Here is a 22,083-nt window from a genome sequence, read left to right on the forward strand (position 1 = left end):
TTCTTTTGGAAGGTATGTGTGAGAGGCTGGGGAAAGCATTATGTCAATGAGAGTCCTCGCTAAGATACAAGCACAAACATCTGTGTGTGTGTGTGTGTGTGGAGAATATGGGTTTAAAAGATGATTTAAAAGTTGTTGTGAGTTTCAGTCACTACTTTGGCTGTAAAAAAAAATCATACAATATGAATTCACATTTTTCAGAAATTAAATACTGTTTCGCACCCACTGATCTGGCCCACACATGCTGGCAGATGACATTTCAGGTGTTTAAATTATTCATGCCTTTGCTTTCAAGTCAACACATGCTTCATTTAACAGTAGGAGGAGCAGGGGTTAACGTTCCCCTTGACTTATATAATACTCATCTAAAAGGTATGCATATTTTAAAGTGTTTCCTGAAGTTATTATTTCATTTTCTTTACTTGTGCTGATGCAATCGTGACTGAGGGATCTGGTAGAATCACTGAAGAACATAGATCTTTGTAAAAAATAAACGTCAGTGTTATATTTTCTCTGTGTTCTAACCTACTGTAAAATCTCACCCGGATGCGTTATGAGACAGAAGGCCATGTGATGCTGTGGTTTTAAATCCCTCCTACCAAGGAGGTTCATCCAAGTACAATAAAGAAAAGTCAATGACAAATATTTAATTCAGAAAAAATGAATCTTGTTTGGTTAGAAAACAACAACAACTAAATAAGTATACACTAACACAGGTGTATCCGTGTGACTTCCAAAATCTTTTTTAAAGTGTATTTTGGCTTCGTCGTGCTACATAACAAACCAGTGTTAAACTGTATTATGAAATGAATAATAGATTATTCATCGTAAAATATTTTGACGACTGAAACACACATCTCAGCTGAATAACAAATGGCAAAGTAAATTATCAACCCACACGAAGGCTCAAGGGAGGAGAGGATTTGTATTAATAATTCTATTAGCAGCACATTAGCTGTCGCCCTCAGCACATTCCACTGAAGTAGCGGTGAAATGAACGCGCGCTCTGATTGGCTATGTGGCCTGGTCGTCACAAAACAAGGGCCTCTGATTGGCTGGCCACGCCTCGTCGGTAGCACGTAGTGCACAGTAGCCAGAACTGGGATGGTCCCTCGCCGCCACGGAGCAATCCCCGCCACTGACATCGACGTGTTTTTCTCCCAACATTTCCATGGTAACAGCCCAGTCGAAGGTCTGAGGAGCCGAACGCGGAGTGAAAATGGAACTGGAGGAAAAAAATCCCGACCCCAAATACGGTAAGTAGACAGTTCTGCTGTTGTTCCCGCCCCGGCGTTTGATAGTTGACGAACATGGAAACAATGACTGCAATGGATGGATGGGTGTGGACCCCGTGGATCTCCTGCGGATCTGAAGGCATCTCCAGCCTCATTTCCCGATGGAGTCTCCACATTTCCGTCTGAACTGGAAGTTTTATGGTTCAATAATAAGTCTCTTCGTGTGGAGTGATGTGATCCCTTGTTCTTCCACCTGGGCACGACTCAACCTCATTCAAAGTTAAACATGACGTACCCGAGCCACGTTCTCATGATCTGTGAAAACAAATCGAGAGCCCAGATTGTCTGAGTGCTTCCCGCAGGAGTGAACAGAAGCAGTTGGTGTCCTGACATATTGCAATTTCACCCACCGATGCACAAACACCTCCGAGATATACCGCTGATATATGAGGTCTATATTAAGAAACTCCACTGGAGTGTGTATTGGTGGCAGCCCTCACTTGCTTCTGTGTCTGGGCCCCAGTCATCCTATGGACTGTTGAGTCATCAAGTTTCAGTCATCGGTGTTGTCTTTGCTTTCAAACCACCGTTTGTGGCACAGTGGGAGGACGTCCACAGTCAAACCCAAGCACGCAATGCTTCTCCCTAACAGCCCTTTCTTTCACAATGATCAGACTCCCACACCCACGACCTTGTGTGCACATCCCCTCCAGACAGTCTGTGACGAACCCACAGTGGATGACTTTACCTTCCTGTTTCTGTTCACGTTCATGACTTCACTTATACATGTCTTCCCTGTGTATCTGTATGGCTCCTCTGCCCTCATGAGATCAGATAGTGCAGACAGGCTGCAGCATGCACAGTCTAGTCTGGCATCCTCCATAAGATTGATGTGTCAATATTAAACTGAGAGTCGGGTGAATTGCAACACTCTAAATGTGTGCAGTGCACACACGCACTGCACACAGTATCAGTCACACGCCATCTATTGCGCTGATTGTGAGTTGTGTGTACTTATTTAAATGGCCGTAATAACAGTGTAATTGTCTACTAAAGACACTGTCTGACTTTTCAGCTGTATCACTCCTGCTGTTAGTCTTGACAGCACTAATATGACCACCCACCCATTCATTTTCTTCCCGGCCATGGACCTAATTCCACTCATAGAAACCACAGTTCCCACTATTCCATTAAGGTAGGCTGAGTAGGGTCATGTGATAACCCCGTTGGGCCCATAAAGACCTGCATCCGACGTGACATCACTTACGCAAAACACACACTCTCACATCTGAAAGACACACCAGGCTGTCTGTGAGCATGTAACGCACTGGCAGTATGAATATTAGGCCACCATTTCTAGGGCAGGATCTCCAATTTATTTAGCCATTTCACACCGCTTTGCATGTTTCTCTCATGTCTGTCTCTGAAGAAATGAAGCGCTTTTACATTTTACATTTGTGGTCACATGAAGACATTTTTTGTCACTTTTGTCACGCCCATGTGTCATCATCTCATTGTCTCATTTGTTTGCTGATCTGCAATGTTTAAGTGTGAAGAAACTGCAATCTCAGGTCTAGCTTCAGTCAGACTTCACTGATAATCTGATCTGACCACCTCACTACTGTCAAGTCAAAATGTCTCAAGGTACATTTACTCACATACTGTCATGCACTTTCTGAGCCTAAGACTCTTCTCCTACGATCTATCTGACTCATTTCAAAGAAATGTTCTTCAGCTGTTGTCATATTTTGTAGTTCTTTCAACCTATACGCAGGAAACACTGCTGTCTTCCAGCAATACAAGGCTGAGTGGTGTGCATGCAACCAAACAGAAACAATGATGCTGAGTGCGGCACAGCTTTATTTACTAACCTTCTAACTTCATTTGTCAAATAATTCAGACTAGAACACACATAATAAGGCCAACCATTTGAAGTCACCTCGAATGTTTTTCACCCGGCATGAGGAAACACCAGGTGATAAAATTAGAACGGCCTGTAGAAAGAAAGGGAGTTACTTTTCCCAAAACATTTTTAATGTCTCCTGGCTGACTTTTGTGACGACCTGGACAGCTGAAATAGGAATAACAAAAACCAGCACAAAAAAAGGTCCTACTCTTGTCACAATTCAGTTTCCATTTATCAGAAGAAAGGTTTTATGTAACAGTTGGCAGCTTTGTGGCGGCATCTCTGCTGGGATTCTGTTCTACACAATCGAGTACTGTTTTATTGGACGGAACAGGCAAAGACTCGTTTTGTTTTCACAGTTTTAATGAAGCTGCCACTTTCTCAGTCACAGATGGTGCTACAATGAAATCCTTGGGCAGACACATCTAAAGTTTACCCAGTCAAGATAACTGGTTTGCGCACATGGTCTGATGACGTAAGTGACAGCTCAGATAAATCTACTTACACACTCTACTATGTGTCATCCTTGGCATCTGGTCACTAACTATGAGATTGGATCTAGAGACAGTTGTTTTTTTTAAGTGTGTGGTGGTGCTTTCGAGGACCTGCTCGTGCACAGGCATCGCAACTGCTGGTAGAGACATAGAGGAGGAAGCATTGGATAAAAGGGCAGCACCTCTTGCAGCAATAGGCTGGACAACTTCATTCATTTTTATCGTACGGACTTATGCTTTTCTGTATTGCTCAGATTTGCTTACAGGGTTAAAAACATGGGTCCTTATCTTAGTATGCAGGCTGTCGTGCAGTATGGTGGTTTTATCATGTACTGTTAAGAGTGGATCCATTAGATTTATAGCATATACAGTATAATAGAAGTGATTCTGAATGGGTTATGTAATCTTCAAATTAACAAATAAAATTAAGCAAAATGTGCTTTGAGAACTCTGTTTGAGCATCTCAAAACTCAACCTTAAAACTTGGGAAATATTTTTTAGTAGCTTCATTTATTCACGATAGATGTTTTTGGGGTTAATAAAGTGCAAGAGCGCGATATTGTTTTGTATATGTTTGTCCCCACCAAAAAAGAAAATGGCAGCAGATGTGTGTGCTATTGGAAATATTAATACATTATGTCCGCTTTGTCGCAGCATCTCTGCTGGGATTCTTTAATTTGCTGAGATGAAGTTACAAACATCTGGGATCACTCAGGCGTGCATCTCTTGTTGTCACTCATTGTCTCACGCAGCCACAGTGTAACCCCACAATAAACCTCACAGAACAGAGTGTGTGACGCCCTGAACACACCAAGGTTTTACACCCCTTGCAACTATCTCAAATTCTCCCACCAAGTCATTCTCCTGGCTGCTAAATCTCCAAGATTCACTCAAAGTTACTGTTCTTCTTTTGCCCTTGTATCTGGGCACGACCTGTCTAACCGCTGTGTTCCTTTTATACTGTCTCAGCCAGGCCTTGCAAATGGGAAGTCGTGATCGTGGATTCTGACAACTGTTCTGAAATTAGATTTTGAATTATTCATAAACCTTACTGGAATGATGAGAAAAGAATGGATGTAACCAAACTCTTTCATGAATTCTGTTTCAGCATATGAAAGACTGAAGGTTTCTCCTCTAAAAAAAGATTTATTTATTGTTATTTATTTAATCTGACATTATGTTTGATTTCTCCCACATGATAGTCGCAAAACACTCAAACGGGAAGCGTGATAAAAAAAGTTTCCTTGCCTCAAGTCAACGCTTGAATCGGTGTCTGCAGCCAAAGATACTGTTTCTCTCCATGCTTGAGCAGCCAGCTGAGCACATCTGTGACATGAGAGCCACACCTGGATCCCCATGACCTTGTGAGTTGCTCACCAGGTTTCTCTTGCATCGCGATGTTTGGCATCTACAGAGAGACTAATCTTCTCATCTTACCCAGAGATATGCTGATGACACTGTACTCTATCTTAGCCTGTCATCACATGACTCTGAAGTCTCAGCCATTGTACACAGCAAAAGATGATAATTCAGTGTTGCATGAAAATAAAACAAACAAGTATCCAAATTAGCGAAGGAACTGAAAGAGTAGGAGATAACATCATTACTGTCTTTAAAATATCTGTGATCTCAGCCTCCAAAATATCTGCTGTTCGGTCCCAAAAACAGCTTTAAGAGCAAAAATATCCAAGCATAATATTCCCTTCCCTTTTCCTGACACTTGCCGGCAGTGGTGCTACTTATTACTTTATTAGTCATCAGACCAAAATATACTAGTCATGTTCCGTCAATATATTTACTCAGAAGTCTTGTAGGCTCCTGCAGCAGGATATACACAGCAATATCACAGGCTTGAACCAGATACTGGGTATCTGACCTTCAGTTTTGTCTATTTCTAGATTGCTGGTGGTCACCCCACTGCATTCCGGTGGCAGTGGGCAGCTGGAATCAGTATCATGTGCGGATGATCTTTATCAATTGAACAAGTCTTTGTGTATTGTACATGACTCTTTATGAAGGAGCATTTGAGCATTTTGGCTTCGTTGTGGAGGTTATGTGAGCGTTGCTCTGCTAGCTTTTCCTGGAGCTCACTGAGATGACAAATAAGAGCCAACATGCTGCACATAGTGGTCGTCTTCTGCTTTGTGGAGACATTCTTAAACTAGTGGTAACAGCTTGTCTCAATCCTCCCACAGTGTGAAGTCATGAGAGCGGACTGACTCCCTGCACGTGGGTGTGGTAGTAGTTGGCTGCTGCTGGTGTGTTCACCAGTATAGCCACCACTTTCTAATCTACCCATGGGCTGCTTATATGTGGCATCTCACTTTAGTCTATGTATCCAATGTGAAATGCTCCCGTATGTTTTGAGTTGCGACTCTGGTCCCAGAGTGAAAGCCATTGTTCCATTTTCTGGAATTCGTGTGTAAACTAAATGACTTATTTAATAGTTGACTATCGTCGACAATATCTATAGCTCTAATTGTTAGTGTGATGTTAATGCTAAGCTAATGCTACACTCACCTAATGAATTGTATTATTTTTAGTACAGTGGTACCTCGGTTCTCGACCACAATCCGTTCCAGACGGCCGTTCGAGAAGCGATTTGTTGGAAATCTGAATCAATTTTTCCCATTACAATGAATGGAAAAAGAAATAATGTGTTCCAAGCCTTAAAACAGGCTTTTGTCGGAGTGAATGTAGAGTGTCTGCTGCAGGTGCGCTGTTCCTCTATGTGTGTGGCCGCTGCATGTGGGAGGGGTTGCCGAGTGAGTGACGTCTCTCCAGAAGTGAAGAGGTGCCCGGTGCGTGTCCAGCTCTGAATGTGCGCTTCTGTGAAGTTTGGCTGTGACAAAGTCATAAACCAAGTCACGCTCAATCCCAGATTCGCCTCATCCTGTTCTGGGTTTTCGTTGGAAATCATAAGCAAAAAAATCTCTAAATTTTTGTTCGAACTCCGATTTGTTCGAAGTCCGGGACGTTCGAAAACCAAGGTACTACTGTATTTCACTGCTTTTCATTTTTATTGAACACAAATAAAACCTGCCTCCACCATTTGCTTGAGCTGGCAGTTAAAGGGTTAATGAAGAAGTTGACGTAGCTCTTGCCACTGGACACTAGTGTGAAATGGTGAAGCTTCATTATGGTTTACTTCTATACACTTTTACATCACTGCTTGGACAACAATTTGATAACAAATACACAATGAGTTCATAAAAGGTATAGCACGCTTCACTCTGATCAATGAAATGTATGGGCCAAACATGGTTCCTGGTCCAGTGGTTGAGAACATGTTTAGTTTTTTCGGTCCAGTCGATTCTCATCCAGTCAAGATCCAGTCAAGTGGTTTCAGCTTCAAGTCAGCAAGTGCGACTGAGAGTCCCCACACTCTTCTTCTGAAGTGTCATGTTTAAAATTGAATGAACTTCTCTGCACAGTATTTGGGTTCTTGTACTGCTTTTTTTTGTTCCAGAAATCACAACTGGGACCTCATTTTGAAGTCTGCAGCGTGGCAGCTTGTATTACAGTCCTAAATACTGTATTAGAATGTAGCCGTGCTGGCTTGTTGATTTCAGCAGCGTGCTGGAATATCCAGTGGAGAGGGTGGTTACATTACATTTTCCTGGCTGTAGGCTATAAAAAGAAAGGTAAACTTGACTGGAACATGCATCAGTTGATGGGCTTTTGGTTGTAAGAGGGGAAAGGTTAGTTACAATGATAATCTCTCAGGCTGTTACTGTATTTCAGTGTTGTTTATTAGGGTCCAGTGGGTTGTATTCCCTGCTGGTTTAAGTCCGTTGTGACGTTGATCCAGGAAAGGTTGTATCAGGGCGAGTGCAGAGGTTACAAAAAGAAGGAAGTGAAGACTCTGCAAGCGGAGTGTTAAAGAGCCTCCGCATGCTAGTGTGACTGAGAGAACAAGACAAAGACCGTTGGGATGGAAACACATGGCAGGAAAGGTAAAAAGGTTTTGTGTTTTTATCTGTTGAAATCAATTCTTCCATTTTGAGGGTTGAGTGCAACGATTTCTGTATAGAAAGTGCGGCTTGACTGTGGGAGCACCAGAGACAACAGGCATATTATATTAGATAAATGTGGCTGTGGTCAGATGATCAGCGTATGTGTTTAAAGTGTGACAACATCAGCATGCGATGAGGACAGCCACAGGAAAGGAAGTCCCCCTGTGACTCTGATCTGTTTTGTTTGTGGTGCATGTTCATGAGATCTGGCGAGGCGTCGCCATTAAGTCTCGATCATGATCTCAGTGGGCAGAAGTGCGTTTAGTCAATATTTCCCCTTTGGCATTGCTGAAGGGTTTCCATGGCGGCCGAGGATGACTGAGAGATTCTAGTCACCAGAGAGCCTCTTGGCTGGTTGCTAGGCGCGACAAGTCTTTGTGTTAATAGTGAAAGTGTTTCGCCAACAAGCCATCAGCTTGGATCTTTCTCTTAATTTTAACTCAGATTGATCTTGAAAAGTCATCGATTCGATAGAGAAATGTGACCGTTATAAATGCAAAGTGGTTTCGTGTTTTGTTCATGCCTGGGTTGCTTTTATATATCTTTTTTTTCTTGTCGTTTTTATATTACCACCCCTCACCAACCACCATCAACCCACCATTTCCTGTCTATATTTACCCTCTGACTGACATTTGCAGTTAACACATTCTCATTGTGGTATGCAGAGCTCTGGACTCACACACAACTAAACACACCACCTGCAAGCCAAATGACCTACTTATCTTCCTTCCTATCGACTCCTTGAACTGTCCAGTGACAAGCTGACTTGGACCAACAAACTGACTTAAGCAGCCCCTGAGTCCAGTCCCAGGGAAACAGAATTCATACCCTCTATCTTGTCTGCCAAAATTGATCATCAGAAAATGTTATTTCAGGGGAGTCCCGGAAGTACGACCCTAACTTCAAAGGACCAATACACAACAGGTAAGGCTCCAGTCAATTTCTCTTGACAAAACTGAACATGAAATTTGTCAGTGACTATGTTCCTCCACGTTCTTCTCAGGGGGTGCACGGATATTCTCTGTTGCATTCTCTTCATCCTGGCTGTGTTGGGCTACTTTGCTGTGGGAATCATAGGTAGGTTCTTTTCAAGAATCTAAATCATCATCAAGCAGTGATGGTTGGTCGTGGTTTGACAAGACTTTCTCCATCAGCCTGGTCCCAAGGCGACCCTCGGAAGGTGATCTACCCCACGGACAGTCGAGGGCAGTTCTGTGGGCAAGCAGGAACTCCACTGGAGTGAGTGACCACTTGAAAATTTAGATCAAAGCAGGGCTGTGTGATGGCTGTGACTTGAATGGTGAATTGTCCTCTTGAATAATTCAGGAAGAAGCCTTTGCTCTTTTACTTCAACATCGTGAGGTGCGCCAGCCCGCTGGTTCTGCTTGAGTTGCAGTGCCCCACGACGCAGGTGAGGGATCTTTTCCTTCTTAAAATATTTATTAAAAATCCACTTTATGCGAGTATCACTTTTATAATTAATCATAATAGCTTTTTGAATGCAGTATTTGATAAAAACGAGTAGGTCTAATCTTAATCTTAGCTCAAAATCTTCTCCTTCATCCCCCGAAATATCATCCAAATCAAACTTGTACTCACCGAACTTGTGAACTGTGTGTCGTGTCTTGTGTTCCAGTTATGTGTAGAAACCTGCCCAGACAGACATCTCACTCTGGTGAAAGCCAAGCTGGGCACCAAAGAAGACCGAGAGTACTATCAACAGTACTGCAAAGCTGGAGTAGACTTTGCCAAATTGGTACGACCAGACAAAGAACAGCATTTGCCTTCAGTATTATCGACTGACTGTGTTCTTTGTGCCTTGATTTAGAGCCCCCCGGAGCTGTTGAGGGATGGTCTGTGTCCCGCCATGCTCATGCCCAGCAAAGCTTGTAAGTGACGTACAGCAGAGTGAAGTTAAAACCAAACAAATGAGTGATGAACTTCTGCTTGTTCCTGAAGTCACGCGCCGATGCCTTCCTGCTCTGGGAACATTGAAAGGCGGGGTGGTGGTGGTGGGCAACGAGACCTCTTTCGAAGATGGACAGGGCGTCACTGTAAACGCAACCGAACTGCTGGATGCATCAAAGTAAGTGCCTTAGTTAAATTGTAAACATAATAAAATAAGCAATGAAAGGTAAAATTCCTATTTACTCTTTTCATTCATGCATGATTAATATTTATTATGCAGCCACACACAAGTAAAGTGAAGAAAAAATACGTGCTACATCTTTTTTTCCAAACATTTACTGATTTTCAAATATACATATAAAGACACAATGTATACAGTAATCACTATGCAAGACGTTAAGAGAGTTGTACATGAATATAAAGCAAACTATGCATTTTTTTCTTATGCAAATATACACAAGAATCAGAAAAGATCATTCAAATTGTGCATGAACAAAACTAAGCAAATCATAAACCTCGAGCAAATAAAATGATTCTATATGTGAGTGAATAAACTTATCAGTACTCTTCTGCTGCAGTATTCATGGGCAAGTTGACACCTAGTTTTGCCCTTGAGACCAGAACTTTGACAGAGCCAGACTTGTGGTAGCCCAGAAAGATGAATGGGACTCTCCTCACCAGTCTCCAGTGCGTCACTGATCTCACCCAGGTTGTAAAAGCAGATGTGCACCAACAGAGCTGCTGAAATAAAATTAAAAAAAATGACGGCTTGTGTTTTAAAAAGTGAAGGGCAATACAACACAACAATGAACCTAACTAGCACGTGAAAAGCTCGGCAGACGACAGAGAAGAAAAACAAACTCTGAACTGCGGCTGCAAAATCCTTTGCACGGAGCTGAAACCCAGCCTGCTATCATCTCCTCAACCCACTGTGCCCGTTTGACAGCCTGTGTAATTGGCCTATTTATTATCCTTGCTCCATAATTGCCTGCACGCTGCTGTCCGCCCACTTGTGGACTGAAATGTTCCTCACTCGTTGATAATTGAGGCGAGAGTGATGCAGTTCTGCAACAAGACAAGCTGCGGAGAGATGGCAAGGTTTCACTTCTTGTTTCGGCCTCATAAAAGCATTATTATCTGTTATTATTCAAAGCCCCGAAATATAAATGAAGCGCCATCTATGGGACTGCGAATATAAAGACAACTTGAATACTTGTGTCCCAAACGTTTTAGTTGTTATTTATTTTACGATATTGCTCAGATAGTTATAGCGAATATTGAATCGTGACTAGTGAAATTAAAGGAACATAAAGTCAAGCAAATTATATGTGTTTAAATCTTAAATAAATCTTCATGGTAGTCCAGACTTGCCATTACATTCTTAGTTGTTGCTTTTTTAATGTGATATTTTGATTTTTTTAAGGAAGTCCAACGTGGTTGTCGAAGCTCGTCAGGTGGCCATGAGGATCTTTGAGGACTACACACAGTCGTGGCATTGGATTCTGCTGTGAGTGATTGTTGTTTTATAGCACACGTTTTACACACACATTATAAATAGTGCACACAATGACTTTTAGCCTTCTTCTTATGATGTGGTTTGTCCTTCTAGCGGCCTGGTGATCGCCATGGTGGTCAGCTTGATTTTCATCGTCCTGCTACGCTTCTTGGCAGGAGTCATGGTCTGGGTCATGATCGTGCTGGTTATTCTGGTCGTTGGATATGGTGTGTTCAGGCACAACACGGTGCAAGTGGCTCGGCCTTGAGTAACCCATCATGTTGTCGCTTAGGCATTTTCCACTGTTACATGGAGTTTGCGAGCCTAAAGGGGGAACCAGGAGCTGACGTCACCATTCGAGATCTGGGCCTCCAGACAGACTTCTCCATCTACCTACAGATCAGACAAACCTGGCTTGCTTTCAGTACGGCAACACACACGCTATTTGCATGAGGCCAACTGATGATGAGTTCATTTTTTCCTGTTTTTGTCATGCAGTGATCATTCTTGCCATTGTGGAAGTGATTATCATCCTGCTGCTCATCTTCCTCAGGAAGAGAATCATGATCGCCATCGCACTGATCAAAGAATCGAGCAGGTCAGTGGGGACTGTTATCGATCAGCAGCAACATTGTGATGTATAGCATTCCCTCTTTTAAAGGGTTTCCTATAAAACAGTGTGTGAACATGTCACTGAAAAATAGGTGAATTAGTACTCAAGCCTGACTAAGGGGGACAACGCAAACACACTAACTCAAAAGGCCCAATAAACAGAAAATGCTCTGTGGTGGATACCACACATGACGACACAACGATAGGGAGAGGAAAACAAAACGTGAGTTTAACGAAACACTTACACATGATGTAACTAGAGAACAAACCAGGTACAGAAACAGAGTGAGAAGAATGAAACTAAGGAGGCAGCTGAAAATAAAATGAAAAAGCGCGCACACAATTTGGAGAGATTCAGGGAGACAGACCGACAGAGTGGAGTCGCAGGAGAGTTTACCATGGGAACGCGAAGTAACCATCTGGCGACAGGAGCTGACGCCGAGGTACAGATATCCAAGAAAACATGATTAGCAGGTGAATGCCAGCCGTGTCGCTCGGGAAGCTGGAGAAAAACAAGAAAACGGAAACACAGAACAGAACCGGAAATCACACAAATAAAAGCACGAAAGACAATGGACATGACAAATTTACTAGATCATCATAGGTTTCAAAAAAGACATCTATTGTCGCTTTTATTGAAATCCGGTTGATCTGTATCTGGATACATGGGTGCATGATATGAGACAAAAGTGAAATAGAAACAGATTTTTGCAGTCAGGTAAAGCTAAAAAGGACAGTGATACATACAGCGATGCCACATAGAATTCAGTTCAGTTCAGTATTATAACCATATTTTTAAGCCAAGAAATTGTCTGTAAATATTTTAATTGAAACATGTATGTTCAGGCCACGGCAGCGGTCCGTTCAGGTGGATGTTGACTCCTCTTGCTCGGTGCTGACAGAGAAATAAGATCAAGATCAAGCTGATGTCCGAACTATTTTGTTTGTTGCGGCTCCAGCTGAGTAGAGAAAAAGGACGGAGCGTATCAGACCAGGTCCCTCATGGCCAAAGATTTGCAGCGTGAAAGCCCTGTTACATTAGTGCCCCACATAAATTCAATATAATGAAATAATAACTTGTTTGACTGGTCAGGTCTTTTCATATGGTTATTGATTCAGAAATGAAAAAGATGAAACAACAAGAGGATGTAGCATATGTAAAATTCAGTTAATCCACTTCCTGACAAGAGCTGTTTGAACCCAGACAAATGAGTGGGTGCTCCAGAACGGATTGAGATTTGGCACTTGATAAAAGCCTCAGGTTCTCATCAAAGGAAGCCGCCTTCACACAATTTTAGCGCTTGTTTGTGTCATGTGTGCCAAACAAACTTTTAATCTTTAGGTTTCATCATAACTGTGTGTGTGTGTGTGTCACTATCCCTGTCATCTCCACAGGTGATTCCATCCATGTTGTGTAGTTGTCCTCAACGTAGTGGGATTTCTGTATATTTATTTTATCACGTTTCTAGGCCACGTCTGAGACGTGTTTTTCTTTCAGGGCCGTCGGACATGTGATGTCGTCCTTGTTCTACCCACTTCTGACCTTTGCCCTGCTCTCGCTGGTCATTGCTTACTGGGCCGTCACTGCAGTGTATCCTTCGAAACAATGTGATTTTGACGTGTCACAGGCATCGATTGCTGTTGTCGTCTTGACTCCCTGGTCAGTTTCTTGTCCACGTCCAACGAGCAGGTGTATAAAGTGTTCAACAACTCCGACTGCGAGTACGCCAGAGAGACCTGCGACCCCAAGGTGACCTACCTTGACCCTGAAGTCACATGTTCCATTTCATAGAAGCTAACCAAATGTTCTCTTCTCCTGTAGACATTCAACACGTCGAACATCTCGGCTCAGTGCCCTGATGCCGACTGCCTCTTTGCCTTCTACGGTGGCGAGACTCTCTACCACAAATACCTCATTTTGTTCCAGTTTTACAACCTCTTCCTCTTCTTCTGGTGTGCTAACTTCGTGACTGCGCTTGGTCAAGTTACTCTGGCTGGTGCCTTTGCATCATATTACTGGGCCTTCAAGAAACCAGATGATATTCCTGCGTACCCCATCTTCTCCTCTCTGGGACGGGCGCTCAGGTGAGGTGTCATTTTGCTTGGTTTGGGATCCTTTGTGTGTTTATGTTGTTACTGATTCATTTTTCATCTATCAATGTTTTGTTCAGAATAAGACCTATAATTATCTCAGATTTACTTTCAGAGTATTTTCAGGGCTCCTCTCTGTTGCTTTTGTTTGTTAAGTGCGACTCAGTAGTTCAACCAAGTTGTCAGTCCACAGTCATATCTGCATGCACCTTCCGGGTGTTATGCTAATGTAGCCCGAAGCTTTAGCATCTTGCTGCGGCATGATGGCTCACCTTGTTGTTTGTTGGCTTAGGGTTACACTGCCACCCACAGGCCATTATATTTGGCCTTTAAAATACAGTGGTACCTCCGTTTTCGAATGTCCCAGAATTTGAGCAAATCAGAGTTCGAACAAACATTTCGAGATTTTTTTGAACGCCCCCGAAAAAGCCGGAAAAAACATAATGGACCGATCAGCTGACCCACGACACGCTTTGTTATTGTGTATAATGCAGCCTCTGTATGCAGACGTGTTCCGTTAGCTACATTTACTGACTGTTTTTTCTTCATATTGAGGTGTCAAACCTTTCCTGTCTCCACACTGGACCGTGGTAGAGTGTCACAGGGGAGGTGCTCGCTCTCCACACCACTCCAGGGTTTGATGTCCTGTTGTGGGCTGGAGCTGGGACAGGGATGAGGCGAGTCTGGGACAGAGCGTGACTTGGTTTATGACTTTGTCACAGCCAAACTGCACAGAAGCGCACATTCAGAGCTGGACACGCACCGGGCACCTCTTCACTTCTGGAGAGACGTGCAGTGGCCATGCACATAGACGAGAACCGGGGTACCACTGTACTGGAAATAGTGATTCTGAGTGTGATTTCTGGTGCCCAAAGATCCCCTTATGATGAGAAAAAAAAGACTGGACCTATAACTTTATATTTAATTTAATTTAATTTAATTATCCATGAAAATAAGGATTTAAACTGGATCTTATTTATCAACAAACTATGATATCAAAACAAGGCAATATGTGAAGAATCACTTGCGGTTTTTTTTCAGAGCTGCCTTTGTGACTTTTTTTCTGCTCAGTTGAAAGAATCATAGGCAGATCATGCTTTGTGCCAAGTTGTGTTTGTTGTGGTTGCTGATACAGAGACAATCATCACTGTTTGTTCATTTTTTTCAGGTTCCAAAATACAAAGGTGCATCACCTTATACATAAAATTTATTATTTATAATGGAACAAAAATCTGTTTAAACACGGTCCAGTCTTGAATAAAATTTGGATCATTAATTAAGTTTGCCCTCCTCTCAGGTACCACACTGGATCGCTGGCGTTCGGCTCTCTGATTCTGTCCATAGTGCAGGTCATCCGTGTCATCCTGGAATATTTGGATCAAAAGTTAAAAGGTGAGAAAACTGAATTCAGTGCACACACAACTAAGTTCATGCAGGTAATATTTAAGGGACCTGCAGGTCTGTCCGTTAAAACAATAAATAAAAGTGTGGACCGATCCTGAATGATTTTGTGTCAACACTTCTTCACTGTTCTGTAATTTTCTAGGTGCTCAAAACAAGTTTGCAAAATTCCTTCTAAGCTGCATGAAGTGCTGCTTCTGGTGTCTGGAGAAATGCATCAAGTTCCTCAACAGAAACGCCTACATCATGGTGAGTGCTGTCGATCTGGACTCTGGTCGGACTGACGTTAAACCGACGATGTCGTGTCGCGTCCCCAGATTGCCATCTATGGGAAGAGCTTCTGCACATCAGCCCGAGACGCCTTCTTCCTGCTCATGAGAAACATCATCAGGTTAGTGTTTGTTTCTGGATAAACATTGAAAATAGAAATTCATTTGATATCTAGACTGTGTTTTCTGAAAACAGGGTGACTGTTTTGGACAAGGTGACTGATTTCCTGCTCTTCCTGGGAAAGCTCCTCATTGTTGGCATTGTTGGTGAGTGTGTCATTTAACTCCACATCTTTTTGAGATTGGATTTACTTCACTGTCAGTGTCTGGTGTGTATAATGAAAGCACACGCTGGAGGGAGTTGTCAATTTCCTATTTAAGACTGTTCTTGTGTTTAATTTCTGTTATATGAAGCACCTTTGTTGCTGGTAAACTGGAGGGCTCTGCTATGAAATGTTGATCAGCACTGTCAATGGGCTTTTAGCTAATGGTGTGTCTGGGCGTCCTGGGGAGGCAAAGCGGCAAAACCTGAGAACCTGGATGCATGTATTCTCAGCAGGACGCCCTAAATTTCTGATTCTTAGTGCCTGTATAATACATTACTTATAGTGTCAGCACTCTGGTTTCCATGAAGGTGGTGACAATGTCACCGGATATGATCGAAATCTACTTTAGCAGCTGCAATTTGGCCATGGTGAGCGCCATGTTTGTTTACAGGCGTAATCTCCCGGTTATCTTTTTATATTGAATATTGAGTACTACAATTTTTTTAGGAGGGCAGAGGACTATTTTGGCATTTTTTCGGCTCAAAGCCCACTCCACCCGCTGCTCAGTGCCGTGCAGAGAACTGCACTGGGGAGCCGAGGGGTCACAGCGCTGGGGAAAAAATAAAAATAAAAAATGTAAGGAAACCGAAACAAACCAAAAGTCGGAACAAATAAAAAAGAAATTTGCAATGAATGTCATGATAGACTTCAAACAGTTGCCATATTTGCTCAAAACATCCGAACCTACGCGGTGGGATACACGCAGGGCGACGAGACTCAAATATTTTATTCTATTTTTTTCTATATTATTTTCTGTATTTTTCTATATTATTATTATTATTTTTTTTTTTTTTTTTAATTCATTTATGCTAAAAGCTCCAGTGTTGTTTTTCGATTCCGAAATAATGTGGTTTCCTGATGCGTCCTCTGAAAGTGAGTGAGCTAATGCGCCCTTGTCTTTTGATATAAGAAACTCTTGCTACTCTCCTCAGGGATTTTCTCGTTCTTCTTCTTCTCTGGGAGAATCAAAGCCGTGGAAGACGCCGCTCCCTCTCTCAACTACTACTGGGTGCCAATTCTGGTGAGAGAGGCCTTTCGACTTTCCCAATTTATATTTAGACTTGAAGAGGAAGTAGTAATAATTCACCAGGGCTGACAGTCCCGATGAATTTCCGCCTATTTCAATGAATTATGAAGCTTTATGTGAGGGTTTTAAATAGCTTCTGGATGGTGAAGTCCACTGGCACTCTAATGAAAAATGCAGGCTTCAACCTTGTTTTGAACCTGAGTGAAGAATGTTTACATTCTATATCTGGTACATTCTCTCACCCTGAGGCGTGATTGTTCTTTGCACGTAATAAGTAAGTAAAGTGAATTGAAAAATATACATTTAACAAGCATTTCTGTCTCTATGTTGGGCTTAATTTTTAATTGCTATTATTTAGTCACATTTAATGCTGACCATGGCTTTTTTCCTCCACTCAGACGGTGGTTTTTGGATCTTATCTGATCGCTCACGGCTTCTTCAGCGTCTATGCCATGTGTGTGGACACTCTCTTCCTCTGCTTCTGTGAGTACATCCGGACCAACGCGGAGTGTTCTATGAACAACTGCTTCTCACCTACAACTGAGCTTCTGCCAGTGCTTCTTCCTGATCTGTTTCTGACCTGTCTTCTCTTTGTCTCCCCCATAATTTCACTTTTATTAACCCTCTACGTCACATTTCCATTCTTACTAATCCCTCATTCACGCAATATCACATCACGGCATGATGAAAAATAAGGTGAGGATTTGGAAAGAAACGACGGCTCGTCTGAGAGGCCGTACTACATGTCCCCCGAGCTGCACGAGATCCTCTCCAAAGCCGCGCGGCTGGAGGAAGAGCAAGACGGCGAGGTGCAGGCAGACGGCGTGAAGCAGGTAGACGACGTGAAGCTGGAGGAGGAAACGCCTCTTCAGACGCAGCAGGACGGAGAGGTTGAGCTGAAAAAGCAGGATGTACTAAAACAAGGCACGGAGGAGGAGCAGCCCCTGCAGACCAAAGTCGATGACGAAGCAGTGAAGGAAGAGGAGACAAACGCTGCAGTTGCAGAGGAGGCCGTAAAGAAAGAGGAAGCAACGGTAGGAGAAGTTATCGAGAAAGTGGAGTCGCCCAAGGAGGAGAAGATGGAGCCCGCCAGTGTAGAGGCCGAGAAAAAAGAGACTGCTGAGAAGACAGAAGAAGCCAAGGTGGACGCCCCTCCTTCCTCAGAGTAGAAAATCGTTAAACTCGCATAAAGAATGAAATAACTGTTTTCAACGTCGTGGTTTGGGCCTTCTTAGTGTGTGACGTGACAAAATTGACATTGCCTTGAGCGGGTGTAGCGGGTCACAGGTGTCATGGTGTGTCCATCCGTTTGGGGGGGTCGCAGTTCAGTGCAATAGAAAACAACTGACACATAACTCAATATTAGTCAGTGAGCCAATTTAGTTGTTTTCTTTCTCACTTTTTTTCATACAGGTTTTAAACAATTCACTACATTTAGGGGCTGAAAATGAAGTAATTATGCATGTACAGAAATGTATGCAAACCTACTGCAAACACAATTTTTCAAGAGTGTATGGAAAGCTTTGTGTGCTTTGATACTTTGACACATTTCTGCCTCAATTTTGCGTGTTGTTGGCTGAGGAAGTGCCGATTAATTTAAGTCACGTGTCACAAGACACCACAATGGAAGGCGAGACGAGTACTTTTGCCACAAATTAGGAGCCGATAGTTTACATGTCAGAGCTTCTCAAGGAAGTGGATCTGGAGTCGATCAGACAAAATATTTTTCCGATCAAGTTTTTTCACAGATGCTGTTGCCAGTCCTAAATCAGTTGTGGCACTCGGAATCTGATTTTGAATATAATGTCTTCTAATATTTGACGGACAGCAAGCTCTATAAAGTTCCAGGACGTAGGTTGCAGGTGATCTTGACCTTGAAGCTTTCTGTAGATGTATGAAAGCTTTTATATCAGAAATTGTGCCACAAGTGAAAAATGTCATTGAATGCAATGCATCAACTGAAACAGTATAGTGCTTCATGAATATAAACAAACTGAGCTGTGACCTCCAAAACGGGGCGGTCGGGGGTCGCTCCTATCCCCTTGTAACGTTGGTGATGTGATGTCCCGCCGAAAGTAGCCGCAGCTTCAAAAGCCCAGCGCATCTCGGTAGCGGTGAAGAAAATAAAACGCTCTCTTGTGTTGGTTCTTTACGTTGTGAAGATCTGTCTGTGAGTGCTGACTCTGTGCCTGATACTACTGTCACTGATGTTTGCTGTCTCCCGTCAATGCACTACACAACCTGTTTACAGTCAGAGCAACCCGTTCGACGGCGAAGTCACAGCCGCCGTTTACAATAATACCAGCTGACGCCAAAATGCTCCACACGTTTATAAACTGGATGAAAGTGTGTCATTCTTTTCTACATACGCACAAATCTCTGTGTTGTGTGTAATCCTTTTGGCTTGTAAAGAAATCCTCGCCATTTCGGCATCCCACGCATTGTAATGCCACCTACTTGCCTTGGTATATCAGACTGGCGTGAGTTCCGTGATTGTATCTCCTTGACGCAGCCGTCGTGACCTCATGAACTCTGTGGACCCCCCCACTTGTGAGTCCTTCTGCCTTGCTCTGTCCTTCTATTCCAAGTGCTGCATGATGTTTATATGACTGCTTGCAACTAACATCTTACTCTGTGGATGCTTTTTGTACATTTCTCTCTGTTTTTCATCTTGTGTACGTTCTACTATTGATATCTACTGATGACATTCCATATTTATTGGGTGTAAATCTTGATTAAAGTGATTGTATTTCATGGCTGTGTGGTGGTTAGAATCCAGCGAGCAGGTGAGTCGTGACTTTGAGACCTTGTAGTTCAGCGCTTAGATGTGGCATTATTAAGAAAATGAAGAGGCCCAGAATTACATCTCAGTGACCGCCTCTTGCTCCACCTGAAGAACACATGCGTTCACATCAACAATATTTACAGCAGCCGATTTACATGAAAAATCATCGTGGAGCCATGATTACATGCAACCAACTGCTGTGCTTCGAAATGGGAGCAGTAGGTGGAGCCGTTTCAAGGGACATTTGTGGCATAAAATGCTGAAAATTCATTGTCAACATGAAGAATTGACTGTTGACAACATGAAGAGATGGTAGCTCCTTTGATGGACACAAAGACGGCAACGTCCTAAACATTTTTGGTTTTTCATAGACTTCCACCGTTGATATTTGGCTACAACTCTGCATCATCTGGTGTTTAAGTTTTGTTCTAGTGCAAGAAGTGTGAGAGCAAGAGAAGAGAATGTGTAGTAAGAGGGAGCTCAGACAAGGCTTATTTCCGGTAGTCTATCTATCTATCTGTCTGTCAAATCTTTTTACCATGGGTGGTGGTGAAAATGCGGCACTGATCTGTCAGTCGATGCGCCAACCTTTGCTGACTCATGAACAAAACCCTCCTCCTCCTGGGGACGTAACAAGGCTGATCATCTCCTGAGATCTCTAGCAGATCCCACAGGACTATAGTAAAGCCCGGACCTGGGCAACGCGCGGCCCGGGGCCATATGCAGCCGGATGCCTGCATTTTCGTTGCCCTTTTGACGTCAGACTAAAACTATAGCATTGTAATATGTTTAATAATATGTTGACATTTTTTTGTCTTTTTTAGTCACCACCACCACTTCAACAGTGAATATAGCATGTTCTTGTTTGAAGACTATAGTTTTCTTCTTTTCTTTGGCCATTTTTGTGTTTGTCTTGTTCCTTGAAATACATCGAAAGAATGTTGAAAATATATTTTGAAATAAATTGCCTTTTACAATATAATATTATAATAAAAAGAAACATTTCAATAGGTTTCATGGCATATTTACACTTCTTAACATCATTACTTACATTTAATTTTGTCCTTGTTACTCAAGTACATATTTTGGATATTTTTCCGTCATGTTTTGTAGTCATCGCTGTCTTTCTTTTGATGATGGCCCCTCAGAGGGTTTCTAACGTGGCCCTTTAGGAAATGTAATTGCCCACCTCTGGTGTAGCCCTACTATAGTCCTGTGAGTTAAATGATGCTCTCCACTAAAATCTGTCGTCTATATCTAAGACCCAACGGTTGAGATGAGTAGACGTGTGTAGACACATAGTCAAAATCTCTGTCAGCTTTTATTGCATAGTCTTTACGTGAGTTTTGTTTTTAATGTTCTGTGTGAACCGTTTCTGTCCCCAACACAGTGGAAGACCTGGAGCGCAACGACGGATCAGCTGAGCGGCCATACCTCATGTCCCAGAGCCTGCTGACTCTACTGAAGAAGTCCAACCAGGAGGCCAAATCTGTGGAGTAGCTTGCTTTTTTCCCCTCTGTGTTCCTTACGCTTCAGAAGGGCACATGAGGTCGTATTCACCAGAAAGTATTGCAGTAACCATTAAAGTGCACTTGGGTATTGTATACCTGTACGAAGGACAGGATTACAGTTTGTACATTTTAGGAGGTCAAAAAGTGCCTTCATCTGCCATGAAGCTGTTTGTTTGTTGGATCAAGGTGTAACTGTAAGTGTCAGTTACTTTTTGACTGTTACCAAAATTATTTCCTTTGATGTACATGCATTTGTTCTAACTTTATCGACGTTTTAATCTGCAGGGACCGACTATGATGTCTAACAAAATTGCCTTATGAGATTCTGTGCTGTTTTGCCATGAATTGATGCTCCGTTGCAACTGTTCAGTCAAGACGTTATGACCATGGGCTTTCTGTTGTTGCCCTTGAGCTACCAAAGATGAAACTGTTGTTGGTGTCACTGAGCAGATCCCAGGAACGGGCTAGTTCACATCTCAAACCACGGAATGAAAAGGCCTGGGCACGTCCTGTCGGAATTTGATGAAATGTGGTTTGGATATGTAGTTGCGGAGCCGTCACTTTATCCCTGATCGACGCCAACAATGGGCAGGTGAGATCCAGCCGTGGAAGTCAGAGCAAAGGAGGAGGAGCCAACTCCGTCTGCTGAATGTTGGCCATTCAGGATGTCTTTAAACTTCTTCCATGTTCGTTGTATTGCCCCTTTTACATCAGTCCAGAGTAGGTTGTGCAGTACAGGAGCAGTCTTTTCTGCAGAAACAACGAGTGGTCATAATGTTATGTTCAATGATTGGTGTTGCTCTGATTACAAAAGGGTTTATTTTGTCAGTAACTTAGTCATAACAATAAAAAAAAATGTCTAAGTGATGAGTTTGCCTGTCTTTGTAGTGTGGGTTGACTTCCTAATCCAAAATTACGATTGTAGGGAATGGAACAGCGATACTTGAGGTGATTCTATGAAATATATAAAACAAACATTAATACTAATAATAACACGATATGTAGTA

At 42.7% G+C, this 22,083-nt stretch overlaps 1 protein-coding gene across 3 annotated transcripts; it reads left to right on the forward strand.

Moving 5' to 3' along the window:
- The first annotated feature begins 1,106 nt into the window (after window positions 1-1,106).
- LOC128754564 (choline transporter-like protein 2) lies at window positions 1,107-21,914 on the forward strand. 3 transcript variants are annotated; one of them, XM_053857273.1, is made up of 22 exons: window positions 1,107-1,256; window positions 8,527-8,575; window positions 8,655-8,728; window positions 8,806-8,890; window positions 8,978-9,062; window positions 9,288-9,407; window positions 9,480-9,540; window positions 9,611-9,737; window positions 10,983-11,066; window positions 11,169-11,281; window positions 11,347-11,478; window positions 11,553-11,652; window positions 13,165-13,257; window positions 13,332-13,416; window positions 13,489-13,751; window positions 15,055-15,149; window positions 15,304-15,407; window positions 15,476-15,549; window positions 15,624-15,694; window positions 16,686-16,774; window positions 17,179-17,263; window positions 20,956-21,914. In XM_053857273.1, exons 1-22 carry the CDS (start codon window positions 1,220-1,222, stop codon window positions 21,063-21,065), a joined length of 2,136 nt encoding a protein of 711 aa, XP_053713248.1. In that variant the 5' UTR covers window positions 1,107-1,219; the 3' UTR covers window positions 21,066-21,914. The 3 variants fall into 3 exon arrangements, with proteins under 3 accessions (XP_053713248.1, XP_053713246.1, XP_053713247.1); XM_053857271.1 differs by lacking the exon at window positions 20,956-21,914 and adding an exon at window positions 17,477-20,938; XM_053857272.1 differs by lacking the exons at window positions 1,107-1,256; window positions 20,956-21,914 and adding exons at window positions 7,499-7,591; window positions 17,477-20,939.
- Window positions 21,915-22,083: the final 169 nt, after the last annotated feature.

This window comes from Synchiropus splendidus, chromosome 2, assembly GCF_027744825.2.
Source record: "Synchiropus splendidus isolate RoL2022-P1 chromosome 2, RoL_Sspl_1.0, whole genome shotgun sequence".
In the NCBI taxonomy this organism is placed as follows: domain Eukaryota; kingdom Metazoa; phylum Chordata; class Actinopteri; order Syngnathiformes; family Callionymidae; genus Synchiropus; species Synchiropus splendidus.